This window comes from Hermetia illucens, chromosome 5, assembly GCF_905115235.1.
Source record: "Hermetia illucens chromosome 5, iHerIll2.2.curated.20191125, whole genome shotgun sequence".
In the NCBI taxonomy this organism is placed as follows: domain Eukaryota; kingdom Metazoa; phylum Arthropoda; class Insecta; order Diptera; family Stratiomyidae; genus Hermetia; species Hermetia illucens.
This window is the reverse complement of record NC_051853.1, coordinates 88678491-88701991: the sequence shown is the minus strand read 5'-3', so window position 1 is coordinate 88701991 and position 23501 is coordinate 88678491. Positions and strand designations below refer to the sequence as shown.

Genomic DNA, 23501 nt, shown 5'->3' with positions numbered 1-23501 from the left:
CAATCCCTTCGCTACGTGCGAAGGTCAATGAAGAGGGAGTGATTTTGGAGCCTCCTCATTGCCCGCCGTCGACGCAAACGCCAGGACGACAGGTACGAGCCCACATGGTGAAAACGCGTTGTCCCTTCCCGCCAGGCAGCCATTACATCACGTCCTGGTGCGTCCTTTTGATCTTAAATACTGGAAAGTTTGAAGAGTAACATACTATTATTAAAAAAGTTGTAGTATATCAAAGGGAGCGTAGAATGCCAGTATCACTTTAAAGTCAATAATCTTACATATGAAATTGATAGAAAAAAAATCCGACTTCGAACTCCCTTCAAATTGTTTAGAACTTCAATCCTCCTTTAAAACCGAAAATGAGAGAATAGATTTCAACAAATTCCCAGAAGCATCAAAATCATATAAACAAAGAGAAAAAACTTCCAAATAGTTGTCTCTAAGGAATTAGGTAAAATTTCACTCCGATCAAATTTCAATTACGAAGCCTCCTTGTTAGGGTTTAGTGGGAGACGTATTTCAAATTTTATAGATTATCTTCAAGCTTTAAACGAGCTTTCGGCCGGGGCTTCCTTATATATAAATAATTATTTCTAAATTCCTTTGTAGTCGCAGATGAATGAGTGTTTATCTACAAAATGTGGTACTATCTAGACCAGTTTCGGATCTATAATTTTCCAAAACTTAAAAAGGCAATCTTATTACGTTTTCAGAGATGCTTCTGAGCGTAAAAATTAATCCAAGCAAACGCTTTTCAGTAAACGGTCTAACTTAGAGCTCTTTTCCGCCTTAAGTGTTGAACATCCACATTTTCAAGTGGATTCTTCAACCTACACCTCCTCCGGCCTGCCTGCTCAAGTTTAGACGCCTTGTTCATCGTAAAAGTGCTTTTTAGTCTGGAGAGGAATTTAAATAGCTGTTACAAGTTTAAATTGCTTCAGTTTTAGTAGGCCAAGTGCCTTCTTCCTCGCAAAATAATGTTCCCTCTTTGCACTCTCCTTTCATTAGTGATTTTTTTTATTTGGAAACTTAAATCCATCCCCAAGAACTAGGACGAAACTTTTGCCATTTGCTCGATCCATTTCCATATTTCTGGGTCAGTCAAAGTTTTAATCGGCATTGTTAGATGGGGGAGAAGCGTTCATGAACACTTCAACTTCATATGAGAAATGTAGCACTGAATTTAAAAATGTATCTTCAGAAAAGTATGTTCCCATCCTTATGAACCATTTTAGGAGACAGTTCCTCAAAATACAATAACCTGATAGTAACAACAGCAAACCGGAAAACTTATATTCCGAACAATATACTGCGTGAAGTACACTCACTTAGGAGGCCCAATTATGTATTTCACCAAAAATCATCTGATTTAGCTATTGACTGCGTGCATGAATTTATCACATGCGATCGCAATTCCCTCGCAATTAGATGACACAGCTACCAAACTTACATCACCTTCCTCCATTGCTCCACACAAAGTACTGTTGGAGTCCCCCGAGGTCCCCCATTTTGAATTGGTCCAACCAATTCTGCCGCAAAAATGCCTAGTTCCACGTGGTACATAAATAATGGCTGAAATGCATAATATCATTGCCGATGGAGTCCCGCCCGGTCAGACATTTTTGAGTACATCCAAACTGAAATAGATTAGCATTACTTAATATGATAATAAATGTTATATGACCGAATGCGACAATCGGACAAGAAACGTTAATCAGGAAATTGACCTTCGTCACAAGAGATGCAAAATCATTGCGTGGTCCAGGGGATTAGTCTCGTATGTATCTACAGTAGGTGAGATAATTTTAGGATTTAGGTTTTCTCTAAATGACACCAGTACAAGATTTCGATTCTTGGAATCGGCTTTTACCGAGCTTCCGAAATTGCTGATGCTTTGGCTTGACTTTGACGTGGTGGTTAGACTACCCCAATTGAATCGGTGGAAAACCTATTGGAAAATGGCCATTAATTCCACCATCTTCCCACCGACTTCAAGACGCCTGTGATAGCGCACAAATATAACACTGTCATAGGAGAATTCGGTATCTCGACTAAATTGAAAAGAATGACAAAGGTGACTTAGTCAGGATCACTCTGGAGACCATTCAACGTCAACAATGGTTTAAGATAAGGGGATAAAGAGATAAATGCGAGAGGTACCATCTTCTTCAAATCAACCCAACTCCTGATCTATACCAACGACATTGAGATCCTGGGAAGAACAACCATAGATGTACAAAATTCCCCCATTCACATCGAGCAGGCGAGCTCTGCGCGTGGTCTTGGGATAGGCATAGGAAGGCAAAACGAAATACCATATATGATGGCAATGTCAACACCAAAAACAAAACAGGTAAGAGCATTAAATGGCACTGGTCAAACGAGAAAAATAAAAATAAGAAACTACAAACGGGGTCAAGCAGACAAGGTAAAGTTGCTAGACGGTCGCAATACTTGTTATTTCCGAACCAAGTGGGCTTACACTTACCAGTTGGTTGCCCCGAATAACCACCAGCCAACCTGATGGTGAACCAATGTGTTGGGCGGCAATGACACTGATCCGGCATGGCATGGATTTATCATCGGGCAAACGATTCGGAATAGGTTGCACACGAACTGCCCGCTGTGTCTTACTACACCAGAGTAATATCTCGTGGAAACCGTTTTCAGGTTATTATTTCAGATGCCTTCGTCCCGATAAAAAATTTTGTAAGACTGCAAGTACGTCCAAATCTATGACACCATTAAATTGGCATACAATTTAACACAAACTAACATAAAGATTTATGTCCGGCTGCTCCCATATATAATCATGGGGATCATTTAAAGTGACTGCATTTTGGCTTGCGGCTGGGACCCAAACTGGCAATGGCAATATCGAAAACAACAACAAACAAGACAACACAATCGGCAATTCCCAAAAATTTAAGAAGGAGCAAGAATACACCACGCGCACAGCTTCTGGCAGCTAAAATCCGAGGTTCCACTATTAATCCCTTTGCAAGCAGCATGAAATTACGACAATCACGTACTGAAAAAGGAGAAAGGTCCACTGTGAAGGCACTAGTGAGAAAAGAAGTGACACCATAGAGGCTAAGAGTCTTGGCGGTCAAAAAGAGAAACCCATCGAATTTGAGTTCGGAAAATAAGCCACAGGAAAAAGTGGCAAGCTTTGAAATGCGTGACATCCCTATGTCGGGAAAAAGGTTGACTAACTCTCCAACTAGGTGGAAGCGGAAGTCATCTCGACGGCGAGGATAGACCTAATCCGAAAGATAAAAAAGAAAAAAGTCTACTTAAGAAGTGCGAGGTGGCTGCTACCATGTCCAGTGAAAGATCTCCTTAGATGTCAAAAATCTCATAATGAAGATGGAGGAATTGCTGGGCCTTATCACACACCAGTGAAACTCTCGAAAGATAGTAGAGGAAGAGCTGAAGGAGGAGCAAAAAAAACACATCGTTAGCGCAGCCCCTAGTTGCACAAAATGCAGCGCCCTCAACCCAACAGAGAAAATTGATAGAAGCAGGTGAAAGAAAAACAGCAGACAAGAACGCAACCAGCTGAATTCCAAAGAACGGACCAAGAAACGTTGACAAAATAACAGCGGTAGCTTCGTAAAGAAGTCCGCAACAACGCCAAATCAGCAGACACTGGCGTAGATGTTAAATCTCCCCAGATCTAGAGCCTTCTAGGCACGAAGGTAGTGGTTTCAACCTAGAAGTAAGAGAAGTGAATTGTTTCACCAAAGCGGAAGAGGTGGGGACACAATGAAAAGGGATAACCCAAATATAAAGAACCTCAAGGTGGAAGTTACTGCTTAAACCAGCAACTGATTACTTGGTACATTGACGAATCCTTTACAGCAGAGGAGCCATTGATTCAAGGAATGTGCTTGGAACCAATAGGTAAACATGCTAGCATATTTTAGATGGAAATATACGCCATTGACAGATGTGCCTTCGATAATCTCCAAACGAACTACAGAGGGCAGAATATTGCTATCCTGACTGACAGCCAGGTAAACTCTAAACTGCTATGGGAATGTCTTAAGAGACTGAATAGGCTCGGCGCATAATAAGGTCTAGGTACCCTGGGTTCCAGGCAATGCTCGGTTGGAAGGCAGTTTGGCAGCGGACGAACTGGTGAAGAAGGGAGCAGGCAGGCTTTTACACAGGCCAGAACCTTTCTCTGCAATCGGAAGCGGGTTCATGACTATGACCTTAAAAAAATGAAACGGCTAAGAGAACTATACTGGGCGAACATGCTAGGAATGGAGCAGTCCAAGGTACTAATTTGGGGATGCGAACCCAAGCAGACAAAAGATTGTTTAAACCTCATAAAAAAAACTTTCTCATCACAGTGTGAACTATCGCTGATACCTGCTGACTAAACTATCGCCTAGAGAAGCTAGGGATATCTACGGACACGGCAGGTTTGAAACGGAGTAATATGTACAACACGATGTGTTTCGAGTGAATTACGTTCAGTTCGCGTTAAATATACCCGATCGCCGATCGACGTTCGTGGGGGGAAACTCCAAAATAATTTCACTCTTCCGCAACCACCGCTGGCATATTCTCAAGATTAATTTTTCGTCGGCCTCGAAAGAATTGTGTGCCCCACCGAAATTGATAAAACTAATTAGGCTGATCGTGACCAATGTACGAGGCCAAATAAAAGCAGCAGGATTTCTCTCGAGACCATTCAACATCAACAACGGTCTAAGAATATGGGATGCCCTATCATGCGTCCTTTTAACACGGCCCTGGAAAAACTGATCCGCGATGCAGGTGTTAATGCAAGAGACACCATCCTCTTGAAGTCCACCCAACTACTGGCCTACGGTGAAGATATTGACATTATGGGAAGAACAACCTGAGATGTAGAGTCTACTTTCATCCAGGTCGAACAGGATTGGCATGAGATCTTTGGCTGCTTATTAATGAAGGGAAGATAGAGCATATGATGGCAACGTCAGCACCAAAAACTAAAGAACGAATAACATCGAATCGCACTGGTAAAACGAGTACAATAAAAACAGGAGACTACAACTTTGAGACCGTTGAAAATCTTTCCTATCTAAGATTGAAAATCAGAACCGATAACAGCTAAGACGATGAAATCCAGGCACCGTTAATAGCTGCCAACAGGGCTTATTTCAGCTTGCAAAAAGTGTTTCCCTCGAAACGTCTCACCGTAAGGTCAAAGCTTTTGCTGTAGATAATGACAATGATCTTGTCAGCCCCTATGGATTCCTTGGAGACCTGGGTCCTTTGCATGTAAAATTGTGAACTCTTGGCCGAGTTCGCGTTGATAATGAATATTTCGCCGGTGCACTAATATCGATGTCTCCGCATGTGTGAAAAATGCAAGCAAAATAATGCCCTGAGCAGAGAAAACACGCAGCCAACATTCGGTCAGTCTCAGCCGCCGCAGTAAAATACACGGAAGTTAGATCAAAACGTCAAATTGAGGTTACCCGTCCGAAAGTAATACCCTGAATAATTTTCTATCAATCTGATTTTCTTCACAAGAAAGGGGTCTGCTCATCAGATTTTTCTTCCAGCCTCGCATCTAAAGTTCCGATTTGTTTGCGATTGCTTGCACTGCGCCATGTTTTCAACTTTGAACTCGCTTGATCCGGTGTTCCTGGTATAAGGATCTCAATACCGCTGATGCCATAGGAACAACAAATTTAACACAGAAAACGAGAGCATCCCCTAACCCATTAACTCTCACTTTCTGATAAAGCTGTGGGAATGTATTCGTTGTTCACTTTTTAAACAAAAACATAACTTCACACCGAGGTTTATATTTAATGAATTCATCACCGCCCGATATTTTATAAAAATTGGTGTCAATGTCTGACTCACTTCAAAACTCCAGTCCAGCTTGTCCGCTGTCTATCTATTAGCCGGCCCCGGTCCCGCTAATTTTTCGTTCCCAGTTCATGGTCCTGAACTTGAAAGTTCATGCCAGGCTCAGCGTCAACAACAACGTATACTGTTGTGTTGAATTATGCGGCAGATCATTTCTCTCAGCCAGTATCAATCCCCTGCCTGCACCCAAAAATGGGCAATAAGGGCAAGTTTATGAGGGTCAACGAACAGTTGGTCCGGTCCGGAAATTTATGAGAAAATAAAATTTGAAATTGTTTAATTGAAATTTGACTATGGAGGGGAAAGGGGCCAGTTGTTGAATTGTTTTACAAAAATAAGTAGGATTAATCAGTTAAAATATTAAGTATTGTATTTAAATGAAGGACTGGGTGGGAATTGTCAAATAACGAGAGATAATTGGCAAAACTAAAAGGGTAGAAAAAATGTGACGACAAAGGGGCTTTTACACATTATTGAATGCATTTTTTGGCCAAAATTACCCCGGAAAAGGAATGGAATACTGCCCCTGTCGCGGACAGTACATAGTTTTGAGGTACTTGGGAAAGAAGGGTGGAAAACAGAAATCAGCCTCTTCATTACCGAATCAGCTTTCGAGCTGTTCTTTGAAGCGTTCCAGAACAATTTTAAATAGTATGTTGAGGAGAGCAATAAATTCATAACCAGTTTTTGTACTGCGGATGGAGGCCTTTCTTCGCAACCGTAACGATTATCCTTTTCTTCTTCTCATTAGGAAAGATCTCCGGTTCCCAGAATTAACGGATCAGTGGAAGTAAGAACACACAACGCAGGAAATCCCCAAGAGATTTTTTACTATTTTTATGACTTGAGCACGCTGATGGCAAGAATAATTTCATTTCTGCTTAGAGCAACAGTATATATGTACATGCTATAGTGGCTTTCCGTATCATCACCAAGACTTGGACGTGGATAGTTGCTAGATGACGTTCGCCTACAAGCCTAGGCGTAAGGGAGATTTCATGCAACGGAATCCACTATTCCTGGATGGAGAGTGCGGGCAACCAGAGACACATGACGAAAATAGTGCAGGAGAAATGTAAGCTTCTCGGAAAATCCTGGAAGGGACAGGAATATATTTCAAACAACTGATAACAGGGCTCGGTGGACGCGCTATACTCCATTTAGTGGCAAATGAAAATTGCATATATATTTTGTTGTTGGAAGTAATAGAAGTTCATTAGTTTCCATTGTTTTACTTCATCTTATTCTGTCAGTAAATGTAGGCTTGCTCAACCATACAGAACATTTCTGGGAAAGTAAGGATTCTACTTGGAACACTAATTTAGTCATTCTGTTAATGAATCTTGTTTGAAATATTTGTTAAATTTTTTTAATTAAAACTACTAGGGTTTCCTGGTCAGGTACAATGTCCTTCACCCAAAGAGGAAGGGGCTTAACGACCTGGAATATATCGTGTAAAAAAGTTCTTCAGAGTAAAATAAACTCACAACTAGGTTAACGTTGTTTTCCTAGAACGATATACTGTTCAAGTTACCAGCATACAATTACTTCTCCTACTTACTACAATCAGTCGAGCTTGAAGCAGACAATCTTCCGAGCTTCGGCTGTGATTGCAAAGAGCAACATCCACGAAAATCTGAATCATTGCTAAACGTTCCAAATAGTGTGCTTTGTACAGCTACCCTATACGTGCCAGCACTAGATCTTCTCCATGCAAATGAAAGAACATGTTAACTGATAAAATCTGGGGCTTTTTAAATTGCTCTTGATTAAAAGGGACTCAGTGTGATCATGTCGTGACCGCGCACAGAACTAACTCGGCTACTGCTCGTTCTTTCGTTCGATATTAAGAAAACCTTTTTTGTTTAAAATTTCGAGGCTAACCAATCATGTCATCCACCACTTGCAGCACCGTCATGGATTTGCCATCACACCAACACCCGCCGTCACCAATATCATCAGCGAATATGCTTGTATCCTCGGAAACAGTGAGCCATAATTCGTCGCCTGCCAAATCGTCGCGTGTTCATTCTGCGCATTCGCATCGAGTCACAATTGATGAATCCAGATTACCACTATCAGCGTCATCGACACATCATCAGCTGGTAGCCATAGCCACCGGTACACCTTCGGCAGCATCTTCACAGCAACACTTGGCCGGATCCACCCTGCCGAGTGGACACTCGTCAGGACACTTAGCTCTTATGTACCATACACATCATCATCATCATCTGAACTATCCACTGCCGGTGGTGAGGCGACCTTCGCGATTGCCAGAGCCAAGATATAGCAGCATGAAGGAGATTAAAGCGTAAGTAAATCGAATAAATTTAAATTTTCAAACTACATGGAATCTTCTTATATCTATTTTAATAATTCGAAAAGCAAATCGAGTACGATTCTAAGCAATCTGGATATGGTTCGTCGTGAACTGTGTCAATGATCCTCTTAATGCGATATGCAGGATACTTTTGTAATTTTTGGGTCGAACATTCGTTGCTTCTCCTCCTGTTTTCTTTCTCTGGAGCCTTTGCCTCTACAGTGTCCTCCTGATAACTAAATTCTCCCATTTACTCCAAGTTTTTCCAAAAGGTCGCTTACCGTCTGCGTTGCCTTTAGGTAGTCGCCTGGGAATTCTCTGCTCCTGCGATATGCAGAGATTGCATGACATAAGTAGCTCTTCGAAATATTGGGCCAATTGATTTTGAATTTGCTGCATGCCGCCAAAAAGATTCCTATTAAACTTACCACTCAATCTGCAGATGTTATCAGTAATATAATTAATTTTACTTATTTGACCCGTTTGGCTATTGGGGGTAGTTCCTGATATAGCTTTATGCAGTGTTTTTCTAATCGATACCCTGTCCGTACTCTTCCCCAAACTATTCTTTCCTTTTCACCTCAAGGTTCTGGTACGATGGTTCTGACTACAACCGTCAAGATAGCGTTTTTCAGTTGACTCAGCTCTTCGGCTGATGGTTTCCTGGTAGCGGCGTGACATAACATAACATAATTCGATGCTATTTTCATTCTTCCGGTTCTCAATAACGAACCTGATTACTTGCTATCCGACATTGATATCTTGCTCTCACGAGATAGTAGACGCTCTCACAATTTGAGCCGCAGTATGAACACATGTCATGGAGAATAGATACACCACGTCTCTAAATGCACTTGATTTAATCCAATTCCTGGAGCTTTTCTTGTATCGCGCTGCAATTTGCTTCCGACTTCCAGATCTCCTCCATGAGATTATGGAGTCCGACAACTACTTTGAAGGTATCATTTGATCTTCTCCTTTTATCCACAGATCTCTGACAATGCGACACTACATGCTCTAAATCATAGCAGCATATTCGGACAGTCGAGGGACTCGTCCAATCCGAGGCGACGCAAACAATTCCTCTAGCTAACATGTCCCGTAAGAAACTCTATTAGGCGATAAATCAATACTCCATGTTTTTGCTTGACTCATCCCTCAACACGCGAAGTGAGTGTGATCCAGTAGCCTCTCGCCGAATCATTCAATTGTTACTACCATCTTCTTTATATCAACTTCCTAACAGCATTTCCTTCTTCGGTAAAAGCAGTGTGCTTTATTCGTTGGAAGATCCTAAGAGATCGATGGTACTCACTGCCCCACCTTACACCGACCTATATGCTGTGCACCTCTTCAACCTAATTACAAGATGTGGTGCCGCGTATACCAGGATGGATTTCACCACTCCTGCGACTATACTTTGAGCCATCATTTTTCTTAGAGATGAAGAAACCTCTTCTGTCACTTCTTACGCATTTTCCAAGTTTACCTTCAAGCTCAACTTGGCAACGATCGCAACCCGCAAGTACCTTATAATAATTGATAGTTTATGAACTTTGGGTTTCAGGCCCAAAAAGAGGAGGCCCTGGACCAAAAAGACTGGTAGTAAGACGCTTTCCATTTGGTCTGGTCCGACATCAAGTGGATCAGAATTTACGGTTCCACAATCCCTAAACAAAAAAATCTTATGATAGATTTTGAAACTACCTAACCACCCGCAAAGTCTAAACACCATGTCAAACATTGTGGTCTGCAGTTGGTCTTCCAATACGGAGCCCTGGAGAACACCTGCTGCCACAACATGTTCTTTCGCCCCGTAATTTATCTTGTACCAAAAAAGTTTCTTCTCTCCCGATTATCCGAACAAAGTAACGAGGGACACCGAGTTTAGAAAATGTGCCTTTAATCCAATCACAAAAGGTCGGATTGAAGGTATTGAGGAATGAAAGCAGCCTGTTATACATCACAGTTTGCAATATTTTCCCATAGTGTGAAAAGCCAGATAGGGCGATATGAAAAAGTTGCGCTGGGTCGTTGTTGGGGCTTCGTTAGCAGAATGACGCCTATTCCACTGAACGGGAAATACTCCTTCCAATATGCAGGATTTAAATATGCTGACTAACCATGTGGCATTGATTTTAGGGACTAGTTTCAGGACTTATCTCGAAATACCGTCCAATTCCATAGTTTTATTATTCTCAGGGATCGAAAAGGGGTGATGTTGACCCATTGACTGGGGTCCACTTCCTTTGCGGTGTCCAAATTGTTATTATAAAATGCCCCTAAAGATTAGGGGCACGTCACATCCAGTGATGGCCACGAATTTCATTCATAATTACCTTCCTGGTGGTAGGTAAATGCATTTACGCACTGATTGTTGGACGCCCGGAATGGTACGTTGTCGGAATACCAACTAAACAACTCCCTATCGTCAGAGAGCCAGCCTGCAACCGTTTGTCACATTACTTCGGGCTAGTCCCCGAACTCTTCCGCCTTGCGGAGCTTTCAAATCAAGGAATTCACTTTACTAACGGGAGGGGAGATGAGGAAGTAAATTGTCAGTTCAAGAAACTCTTTCCCATCCGGCTCCTCCACCGTCGAGTTCTATCTTCTTAGTAACGAGAACGTAATATGCAACACGGCTCCACCTGTCAGCACTCATCAGCATCTCCTCGACAATATCGAATGTAGAGAGATCCCCTGTGTTTAAATAGAGCTGTTGACGAATCCCATCCCAACTTCCACAAGAAAAAAAATTGTGTTGGGCGTCCTCCATAACTCCATTGCAAAACACACAATCCGGAGACGGTACCTTTCCAATCTTGTGCAGGTAAGACTGAAAACCTTCATGCCTACTTAAGAACTGAGTAAGGAAATAGTCAGTCTCACCATGCTTTCCATTTAGCAACGCGAGCCGCGCAGTCCATCAGTCTCTAGTTTCATTTTGCCAAGTGAGTTGCCACTCGTCCAGGGTGTGTTGCGTTCTTCCCGAGCAATAACCTCCCTTGGCTCATCTGTCTTGCGCTTGTATATAGCTTGACTCTCCTTAGCAAGAAGGGCAACGGGGATCACTCACGCGATCACCATCACGGCCGGCTCAGAGATTATGCGGTATGTAGATACCACCCGCAAAGCTCCCCGTCTCTGTATTTTTCCACGATTGTTACGATATACCTCCTTGCCAAGAGCGTCAGACTATACCTCTGCGCTGTAAAGCAGGACAGACTGCGTTGAACTCATCAAGAGACGTCGCCTTCTAGATGTGGCCATTAGCCTACTTAACACCAAAACTCCAGCTGCAGCTTTGTTCGCTGCTGCTTTAATCTGCTCAAAAAAGCTAACCTTCCAGTCAAGAGCCAGCCCGAGGTACTTTATCGCTGGTTTTGACTCGATTATTATAATAACTCGCCGAACCATATCGGACGCAGGGTCGGAATTATCTTTTTAGTCGGAATGACTACTTCGGTTTTTTCCAGTGCAAGGTTGAAACCATTAGGCGTCATCCAACCGCTTACCCTTCGCATTAATATGTCAAGTCTGCTTTGCGCCTGTTCGACAGTGCGTCCAGGAACAAGCGCATCATCTGCATAACCTACCCAGCGCATTGACGGAATGATAGGTGTAGATATGGACGTCATTGACTTTTGCCCTTACATTACATTTGCTACTAGTATGGCTTGTATACACATATCGCCTCATTTCCAGATGAATCTCTTCCTCACGTAGTACTGCTGTTATTTCGATAGAAATTGGTGAATCGCCATGTTCACGTTCAACTGTAGAATGGTTTATGAAAGTAGGTCGTCAGCTTGAGATCGTGCACTCTCTCCTTTCCTTTGCACAACATGCATCGTGGATCCTCAGTACAATCTTTGATGAGATGGTGGCCATCTTCACATTTCAGGATATTTAGAAAGGCTCTTTTACTCTTGCCTCTATTTGCACTAGATATTGGACGATATCACTGAGCTCCTCTTGACTGGGTCCAATTCGGACCAATTCTCAGTCCTGACAAGCGAATGGTTGGCTTATGGCGACTACCACACTAAACTGGAATTAAAAATGTCTTATTCTAAGCTGCATGTAGCATTAAATGAGAAAGCGGCTAAGCTGTTTACCAACGAGGCACTGCAGTCGAAGGATATCAACGACTTTCCATCTCCCTCTTCCCAAAAGCCACTAATACTGGACTTCAGACTCCATCCGCCATTTCCTCCTTTTCTTTCCGTCCATATTGGTTTGTGTCCTAATTTATCACAAACCTCCCCTTCAATTCACACCAGGACTGCAATATTTTAGATCCTAATATGAAGCACGATACTGGAAAGTTTAATGGGAATCCTACAATTACTGGCACTACGCGCAATGTACAAATGGAACTATCGTGCACTCAGATATTCTTACGTCAAAAATCTACAAAAACGGGAAGGTTTTGTTTGCCAACTTATTGTTTATCATGAATCCGAATTTCCTCGACATGGTTTTTTGTATCCAGTGTCTTTTCGAAGACTTTCAGAATCTCACTGTTCTGGGTCCAGAAAAGGAGACTCCTTGTTTGCCATATTCAGATACTATATTGCTTCACTGCTTTTATATTTCTTGCTGTGGTGGATGCCCAATAATAATAATAATAATCGTTGGCGCAACAATCCATGTTGGATCAGGGCCTTGAAGTGTGTTAGAGCACTTCATTCAAGACCGTAACGGTACACTAAGGGAATGAAAATTTTGGCGTCTTCGACATTATATGTTAGTCTCCCTTGATTAAATTTTTCTTGATTGACATTTTCAATGATCCTCAAGGCAATGTTTCTGGCCTTTGACTTTGTACACAAAAATGGCCTTGGCATAATCAAAGCGATTACATTTACCAGGTCCGGACACATTGTGCAGGTATTCCTATACCTGGTCCACTAACCTTCCCCATATAATAGACATTTTCCTCAACTGCTTTTCATTGCAATGCTGTTACATACATTTTCACTCAAATCCTCGATGGTTTTATGCTCATTAATTAAATTGTTTTAATTTACTTCTCAAGTTATTCAGGACCATTTTATTTTCACTTTGTGCTTTTCAAATTCATCTCCTTTGAAAAGCTTAACTTCTTATCTATTCTTGCATCCTGATTCAGTTCCGACCAGGATATTCGAGACGTTGTTCATTCCTCGGAAAATTGTTGGATGAGCTTTTATTTTAAATGAGCTGTCTCATTTCACTTAATAGCCGTGAGCGGTTAGTTGGATGCTAAGAACTTGACGGAATATTTTCTGCTTTCCTTTTGTAGGAAGATGAATGAGGAATGATTTTTGGGGAGAATAGATTAGCGTAGCTTTTTCGGCTCCACTTGTGATTTTATCTCCATTTTACTTGCTCGAAATAAGCGGCAAGAAGTATGAAATATATGAGCCTTGCGTTTTCAGTATTTCGATGAATATAGCCTATTTTTTACTAGCGTTTCCAGAGGTGGGTAATTACGTTAGGTTTTCCGAAATCAGTTGCTTCCTAGGTCTCGATAATGGTCCAGGTTGCTGAACTTGAGTCTTCGTGTGATAGCAATTTTTTTAAAAAGTATTAGACAGCACAGTGGCGCAATAAGAAAAGCAGCATTTTCTTCCTACAATATGATTTTTCCTCTTGCGTGTATACCAATTGTAAATGTTTGGGTTCGTATCCAACCTTCACCATTCCTGCTAGGTTCGCCCAGTACAGTTCCCCCAGTCGTTCTTCTTAATTTTTCAAAGTCGGGGCAATGAACCTATTTTCAATTCCACTGAAGACTTCTTCCCTGTGTAGAGGCATCCTTACCCGCTCATCCGCTACCTAATTGCCTAACTCAATAGGTCCTGAAACCCAGGGCATCTTGATTTGACCTCGGTGCGTTGACGACTGCTTGGCTGCCGGCCAAAATAGCAATGTTAGTAGTATAGTTCCTTTCGATGTTGAAGGAGACACATTTGCCTTGTGCGTATATTTCCGAATAGAATATACCAGTGTAATTATCCATTAAATGAAAATACGTTTTGCCTGCACCAGTGCCCTCAGCGCCCGCTCCATCTGTTATGAGGGATCCGTCAGTGTTCGAGGTAGATAGTTGCTGGTTTAAGAAGTAGGCCGCTGTCACGCCTTTCCAATTTACTCTGTTACTCCAACGTGTTTCAAATATCAATCTTCCTTCGATTTATGAAGCCCCCCGCCTTACTGATATTCCCAGACATTCAGAAGCATTTGCGAAAGTGGAAAGGAGTTTATCCCTAAAGTACCTCCAGGAATGCCGTTGGGCACGTTCTTATTACCCCTTTGATAATCACGCAAGCCAGTCTTTCCAGTTTATGTAATTCCCTGTTTCTTCCGATGAGTTCAATTCTATATGCCCAGATTACCACCCCGTAGATAAGCATTGGTCTACAGTTATATTCAATCCCCATCCAAATTTTTAAGGCTATGTGTAACATGAGACCCTATTAAAGTCGCTTTACTTACTATCTGTCTGTCTGTTATAGGTACTTTTTTCAAAAACAGTTGCACGGAATATCAGCAAATTTAGTGGGGAGGTGAGAGCTATGAGCGGCCATGCATGCAGTGAGCTCCATCGTTCCATATAGGTACTTATGAGGGGGTTTCCACACGCAAAAGGGGGGTGTACAAATTTTTTTTTCGCCAAATATAGCCATGTGAGGTTTCAAATGAAAGGTCTCAATTAGTACTTTTCAATGCTGCAGTTCTGACATTTAAAGCTGAAGTAGGGAGGGCAGGGCGGGAAAATGCTCGTTACTTTCACGGACCCATTCGTAGAACCTACCCAACCGGTGGGGATATCCGCCATACCGTTACCTGTTCAAATGAAGTTAATATTATACTACAAGTTTTAGTAATTGTAATAATTTTATTTCAAAATACCCTTTCGTTCACCCTTGACTAATGAAATTTTTAGTAATAGCGGCTAGATACTAATGAGATTAATGTCCATTTAAATGTTTTTATATACAAAATACACAAAACCTTCCCTACCTGGAGCGGTTTCCCGTTTTCCGACTTGTTTCCGCTTGTCTTCGTTGATGGGATGTTAGGCAAAACGTAGTTCCCTTCCGGATTTGGGTGGGATCCCGAGAAATAACTTCCGAAAAGCGAATGTATCCTGTCCTTCGGTTTTCAAACAAAGAGAAGAAATTTTCGTATCTTTCGGCATAGCTTTGTATAGTCTGGATGTGTGTATAGTTTGTTCAAGCGCTTCATAGTATTCCTTCCTTGACCACATTACAATACACTGTCAGTGCAATTTTGTACCTCGACCGGCCGGTACATCCCTTGATGGCGTGACTCTCTTAGCCGGACAGCTGACCTTCCACTACTGTTTCTTGTTCTTGTTGTGGCTCAGATGCTTTAACTAGGAGTCCCAATCTGATCTCTTGAGATTTCTTATCATTTGTTTTAGTTGTCGCCAATATTAAATCTAGTTATTCTATGATCCGACATCGAGGATGTAGCTAACATCCTCCAATTCTTGACCAAGTCAATCCGCTTCTACAACGGGCGCTAACATCGCAGCTTAGAAGAAGTGATAGTGCTTTCTTCTCACAGGACTCTACCAATCTAGCTACAAACTCCGACGTTGTATCCAGGAAAATTGCACGATGTCACGACTGCCACCCCAGTTTTCCAACCTGCTTCCAACGAAACTTGGACAGGCATAAGGTCTCAAAGCAAGAATTTGAAAGACATATTTGTTCGAACTTTTTTAAAACTGATGTAGCCTTTTTGTTTTACGCAGGAGGCGTTCCAAAGTATTTTTATAACACATGTTGCAAAGTTTATAGTCAATTGGGCAGTTGCGTCGTTTAATTGCCTCCAACGATTGGCATCTCCCCAATTGTGAGGAGTTTGCCTTCACTCTCTACTTTGCTTCTGAAAGCTCATTAGTTACTCTTACCTTCCAGCCTGGCAATTTCAAGACTATGGTCCTAACTTGTGTCTGCCATTATGAAGTTCACCAGTATATGACCTCATCGAAAACGTTTGCCAGTGAACACGAGTTCTGTACTCCATCTCATAGACATCTGAAGGACGACAGGATCTTACATATTCCCTACTCAAATACCCTTGACCGCACTAGCATAACTAACAGCGGGCGTCCTAGTTCCTGGTAGGGGGCTCTTGAGAGCATTGTTTTCTTCTAGACTAAGGTTCGCTGTCCTCTTCTTCCTTGGGCCCCTGGTTGAAGGTTTAGCTCTATCGGTACTAGCTTAACTAACAGCTGGCGTTCTGTTTTCTGAGGGAGGGTGTCTTGAGAGTGCTGCTTTCTTGTAAGCTGATGTTCGCTGCTCTCTTTTTTCTTGGGTTTGTTGTTGAAAGTTTAGGTCTATCCTTAGCGCCTCTTTTGGTTCCAGGCCTTCCTTCACATAGCGCAGATACCACCTCCGCGACTGAGGCCTGTCGCCTTCCTGACGTCTGATATCCTGACATACTTTTGCTGGTCCCTGCTTTCTGAGTAAGATATTTCAAGTAGGCCAATGTTGGCCTTGGCTCTACTGCTCCTCTTCCCAGCCTATATAGAATCGTGGAGATGTACCTCCAGTTGATGAACCAGTTTGTATATGGTACGTGGTCCCGCTTGTTTGTTGTTGACTTTTATTTTTTTCGATTTGTTAGTAATCGAACCCATATAATTCCATCGGGCCATAGCCCTCCATAGAACGGTTCGGACCAAACTTACGCTCTGAGGCAAACACCTTACAGTAAGGTTAACCTCCAACGAACACGGTTCTGATTATATCCTAAATTGTAGGAGGTAGCTGCCACCATCTACTAACGGTATTGGTAGACGAGAGGATTGGCTCCTAGAAGCCACGTATTACCTCAGAGAAAGAAAGGTTGGATCATAGGAGACTATATTCCGCGTCAGTCTATCCTGCAGTCCATTGCTTGACCCGTCAAGTTTATGGTACAGATACCATATCTCTGCTACCAGTCAGGTTTGATCTACGACTTTTCGTGTTGAAAGGGTTGTTACCACTAGTCACCTTTTTTGTAGGATGTACCTGTCTGACTAACTACTATTTGCGATCAGAAGGATTGCTCTCCAACTATCAAGCTACAGCGAGATCATGAAAACAATCGTTGTTAAACTGTCGGTTCGTTAGCAGTAAAATTTCGAAATTTGCAGGTCACGACCAGGGAATACTGTGTGTATTCTTAAACTCCAACTGGTAAGGCTTGCCGTTGGAGAGTCATCTTGCGTTTGTTGATAAAACTACCGATGGTTCAGTTGGTATATCTGATGAGTTTGGCAAAATTGCCTTCGGTCACTTCCACCACGCTTCACGAGGAAGTGGAACGGCTTAGCTTGCGCTAGATTATGGGGTTTGTTTGTACTGATGTGCATAGTCAAAAGCAGTGACCTATTTTATATCCGTCGGTATTCCCTAAATTTCTACGCAAAAAGCCTTCTGTTTCCCCCGAGTAAATTCCTTATTTGGATATTGTGCGTCTATTGATCTTTCACTTCGTCTTTTTCGATGATGGTGCAAATGTCATCCACATATCTCTTCCATCCAAATCTAGGTATCAGTGTGACCGAAGTTGAATCCGTTTTCAGTTTGCGGATTTCGTTGATGAAAGCGGAAAGGGAGTTGCCCATCGGGGCTCCCTGTAACTGTTTTTAATACTTGCCCTCAAGATCAAGCAATTTCTTTCCATGCAGATTCGGACCAGTTTCATATATTTTTTTACCTTATCTTTCCATTCTACACCACTTTGCAGTTGATGTGGTCAATCCTCTACTAGAACCATCTTTGAAATGCGCATTGTTGGGTCGATGACCTCACTTCCTCTTGGCGCGACAAACTTATTGTTATGCCCTATGTTGCGCTTTTTATTTGCTCATCAAATCTGCTAAGTGTTTACATAATGTCCTATTCCGAGATCCAGGAAAGTTAACTCTATATACGCTAACGACATAAAGAATCATGGGGTAGGTACATCCAAGTAATCATAACGTTTCCTCTCTCTCTTCATTAACTGAAGTGCAACATTGTCTCGGCAATTTTAACAACCGGTTTCTTATAGCAATTTAGACGACAGGACACAATCACCGGCCCTTCTATGTTAGATCTTGCCATTTCGAAGGTTCCGTCCCCTTAACTGATCGAGTATCACATATTTTGTTATACCAAGCGCATGACTGTTGTACAGGAAAGATATAAGGACATTGTTGCAAGTATGTCTACCTTCTGTTAGTGAAGCCAAGCAGCCTTTAGCATGTTGCATTTTTTTGTTTTCAATTTGATGCCCTTTCTTTCCGGCATCCAGTCAACACAGGTCTGATTCCACAACGAAGCAGTTCCGTTCCTACTTCTCCTACCTCCTTCCACCCATTCCCGTCTTCAAATTTGGTACCTCCTCATCTGTGAATTTTTCCTCCTCGGCATTCATGAACTTTATTGTCCAGTGTTCGGGATCAATACTTGGAGTTATGCTCAACATGAATAATCTGTCTTACAATGGTCGCCTGAATTTATTGATCGGATTGCCTACTGCAGTCACTTTCAGATAGCTTCATCAATTCAATCCACATGAATTATTAAACGTCGTTGCGTAGTATTCTAAGTTGTCCGTTTGATATTTGCCATTTTTATAGGAAACGCTTCCTGCTTGCCCATATGTTCTCTTCTTTCCTAAGGGGAGGGTCAAGCTTTGAAGATGCAGAGGCCATAGTATGGAAAACGTCAAAGCGTTGCCCACCAAAGTTGTGTTTATTTTACGTTTTTGATCTGTATCGCCGTTGAACGAAGAATATACTGCATTTAGTTTGAGTCGTGCCGGGATTTCCAGCTTCTCCACAGTTTCCTGTCCGCCACGTCCGATCTCTCTGGATATTGTTACATTTAGTGGTGGATAAATGTTCACGGCCTCATTCCCAAGACAGTGCTTTCCACTAAAGTCGGCTGGAAACTTTCCTAGCTTCACAATATCACGTCCGCTTAACCCATCTTCACATATCAGTATTGGGCCAATTGTGTCTACATCACCAGCCTCCTTGCCTCCTTATTTTACTGGTAGGGGTAAAAAAGGCGCTTCTGAAAGGCAAGATTAAGCCTGCAGTCGACCTTCCTTAGTGGCTGAAGTTTCCTTCGAACCAATAGTTGCAATAATGTCGCAAAAAGACCAGCCATAGTCGTGTTTCTAAGTTCGAAGCCAGTAAAATCATGTGCAGAGCGCACACTTTCCAATGACTGACGCCTTCTGAGGCACATCAACGACCATCACTGCGCAACTACCAAACAACAAGTAACGAAACGAGAACATCCTATTGCGTACCATCTCCTGCAATACATTCCCCGTAGTGTCTGAAGAAAAGGTAATATGAGAAGTGTATACCGATTGGTTGTAGCAGATTCGGCAGTAGACTCAACATCTATCTCTTTTGAACAATAAACGTTTTTCTAGTATGCGTAATTCAATTGAACTTATGAACAAGTTTGTCTAATCTTAACAGTTGACTTGGGAGCTTTGATCGCCTTTCCCCCTAAATCGGAAATCTTGTTGTTCCCAGTTCGTCCACAAATCTGTTGTAACTCCTCCCCGATGGCTGAGGTTCATTTTTCTCCTTCTTCGCGAAAATAGTTCTAACTCTTTCCACCGCTCGTCTTGGATTGTGGTAGGCGATTTTTCTCGATACATTTTATTCATTTTATAGCTTGTAGGAACTTGCCCGAATTCTTCACTGACTTAGTTTCAATGCTTTTTTCATATTCAAGGGTCCCTTCACTTTTTTTGTAGGACCGTCCCGCCGTTCTTGAGTTCTTCCATTATACTACTTTTTGGGATGAGGTCGACGAGGCCTGTTACCCTCCATTGCGTCACTTCCTTTTTCACCAACGATCACTAACTCGTCCGGGCCTTTCTACAGACGTAATTTTGTGGTTCTTGCAAAGAGATTTATAATGAAATCTCCCATTTTAGCTGCCAGAAGCGGTGGGGGTGGTGTATTGCCGCTCCTTCTAAACATTTCTGCTATTGCAATTATGTCGTCGTAATTGTGACTACTATTGATATTGACGATGTTGATATCTCCACCGGAAAGTGCAGTCGCCTCTACGAGCAGAGAGGTTATACGAGAGTTGACAGAAATCCTTATGAGAGTTTGTGTTGATAGAGGGATTAGGCACCAGACAGGAGTTCATCTCAACTGAGCTTGCACTTAACATTCACCTGAAAATCGTTTCCACGAGATATCACTCTCATGTATTAAATTAGCAGAATGCTACAGCTTCCATTTGCAACCTATTCCGAATAGTTTGCCAAATTATGAGTTCATAATATTTTGGGTTTTCGTCGTTTCCGAGGCACAGGTTCACCACCAGATTGACTGGTGGTTATCTGGGGCTACCAACTGGGATTTGCGAGTCGACTTGATTCGAAAATAATGCGTCCAGCAACAAGTGTCGCGACATCATCTGCATAACAGACTAGGTGCGACTGTTCTGGGATGGATAGTCTAAGTAGACTATCATAGGAAGCATTCCAGAGATCCGGCCTAGGATGGATCCTTAGGCTACTCCCGACGAGGCCTCCATCCCCCCTCTGACCTTCTAGTGTCTCATAGAGCAGGGAGCAGCTCCTCAGATAATCCCTCAAAACCGGTAAGAGATAGCTCGACACGTAGAAGGTATTGTCTAGTGTGCCTAGAATGTCTTTCCATTTTACAGAATTAATCGCATCTCTAACATCAAGCGTTACAAGGAACACCACCATCGAGCTTGGCGCCTGTGCACCTCCATTCGATGAATACCATCCACAACTTCCATGGCAGCATCAGGTCTAGATCTCCCTACTCTTAAGCTCAACTGCCGTAGGGATAAGTCTTCGGCAACACGTATCGCTTCAGCGAGTCTTATTCTCATGAGCTTTTCGAACAGTATCAAGTCTACAAAATGGTCGCTATGAAGACGGCAACTCAGGGTCGCCTTTCCTTTTCTTGAAAAGTGCATAAGCGTTGAATACGCCGAGCGGTTGTATACGTCTCTCAGTATAGCATCGGATCCTAGCAAATTCTTCTTTTCCATAGGGAGAATTGCCTCTTTCAACGCCATTATATAGGGAAATGGCAGTCCTCGGCGCTCTCTACGCTACTGTTATCATTTAACCGTTGGTTCCAAAATATCCTTCATATCCTTTATGGTTAATGCTAGGCAGAACAAAGTTTCACGTTGTCTGTTAAGTTATAGTTGGGATCAATTGTTAAACAATTTCAATTTGTTCTACGTCTGTTTTTTCTTTGGTTTAAATAAAACGATACACCGAATTTAGCTAGTTACTAATTTTAATTGAACTTCATTTTATAAAACTACTACACATTAAAAGAATACTTCGATTCGGATACTCGATGAATTTTGTTCGAAAAGAAAGCGTGCTGTGCGTATGTGCCGGTGGTCAAGACAGAAGAGACCGGCTTATCTCCATGCGGTCTTTTCCTGTCCCAACCAACGGCACCTTCTCACCGCTAGTCCTCCACACCCGTGGCGAACTCAAAATACTGGAGAGTTCGGTGCGCCATCTATTTGCTCGCATTCGCAACATTCGAAATAAATTTCCAATGCTGCGAATCCTGCCGCGCCACAATCATTCCGCATGGGGTTATCAGTGCCCGTACAATGTGGTCCACCTGCTTAATCTTAAGTGAATAGAGACTCCACAGAGCCTCGATTTTTTGGTTTACCTATTTGCAACCAAGTCCCACAGGTATCCATTCAAATCGTCAATCGGCTCCCGTCATTAGCGAGCTCTGCTCTTGTTTATTTCTCTCTTTTTGGCCGATCTGTACTCGGTCATCACGGTACTTGCCCCCTCCCGGTTGTTTAGTCGTTGTGTCAATCGTCGAAGTTTGTGACCCTCCTTCCGGAGGTCTGCAATTTCCGCCGTTCATCAATACATAGAAGGCTTGCCATATCTCGAAGCCCTCCTGGGCGTTGAAGCTAAGCAGACTGCCGTTATCAGGTTCATAACTGAATTTATGACAGTTTCAGCTGCAGCGCCTCCACTACAAGGAATGTCCTCCAGGCGGCCCTATCAGCTCCAAGAGTTTCGACAAACCTTCCGGTGTTTACCTTTGCGACGTTCCTCGCGCAGAATGTGCATCGGAGTAGCGTCCACCGAGAGTTTGTGTCAACTATTGCCAAAGCGATGTACTGATAGGCACCCCCGTCCACCAGTGACACCAGTAACTCCGGCGCGAAGGTCACATCGGGCATGTTTCCCTCGCAGCCTGGGCGACATCGTAGTCACCCCCGACCAGGACCCCTATGTGACTAAGATAGCGTCCTCCAGATTATCAAGTCTGCGTCGAAATTCCGACATCGTCTCATTCAGTATTAGATAGACAGGGAAAATCGCTACCCCTAAACACCGTGTCCGGACAAAGCCTTCCCACTGGCCTTGGACAAAAGCCCTAAGATGGATGCCATTCCAAACTCAGATAGCAGCGGTACCTGATATGTTGCTGTACCATGAAGCTGGTTCCCTGTTTCGGTACTGTTCACTGATGAACACTAGATCACCTTTCATCTTTGCAGCGAACTTTGCTAACCACTTGTGAGCAATTGCATCCCGTTGGATATTTATCAGTAGGATGAGAATCATGTTGACCGCGTCCCAGTTCTTTCCAGTCCCGCTCTGAAGACTGGACACCACCCTAAGCCCGCAATGTACGCAACGCTCTCATCAGACATGCCACAATCCCTGCATAGAACTCAACCCACCTTTTTGTTGCAGGTATTCGTTTTATGATATTCCTGACCGGGACTGCGTTATGTAACCCTTCTGTCAGGTCCATGGCAGGCTGCAGATGGGGGCTCATGATCAGAGGTCCACCAATTCGATATCCCTAAAAGCTGTCTGGCGTCCTGACCTACGCCATCGCTCCATCTTAGGCAGGCTCTGCCCGTCTTCTTTTTCTACCATAGATATTGCCCTTATAGACTTTCCGGGTGGAATCATCCTCATCCATACGGATTAAGTGACCCGCCCATCGTAACCTATTGAGCCGGATTTTATCCACAACCGGACGGTCATGGTATCGCTCATAGATTTCGTCATTGTGTAGGCTACGGAATCGTCCATCCTCATGTAGGGGACCAAAAATTCTTCGGAGGATTCTTCTCTCGAACGCGGCCAAGAGTTCGCAATTTTTCTTGCTAAGAACCCAAGTTTCCGAGGAATACATGAGGACTGGCAAGATCATAGTCTTGTACAGTAAGAGCTTTGACCCTATGGTGAGACGTTTCGAGCGGAACAGTCTTTGTAA

General features: G+C 42.8%; 1 protein-coding gene across 1 annotated transcript in view; it reads left to right on the top strand.

Annotated features, from left to right (window-relative positions):
* Positions 1–23501, top strand: part of LOC119657742 (proton channel OtopLc) — a 165559-nt gene that overhangs the window by 101466 nt on the left and 40592 nt on the right. Inside the window, exon 2 of the mRNA XM_038064786.1 lies at positions 7790–8191. Within this exon, the coding sequence (XP_037920714.1) occupies positions 7790–8191 (402 nt within the window). The remainder of the gene's footprint in view (positions 1–7789; positions 8192–23501) is intronic.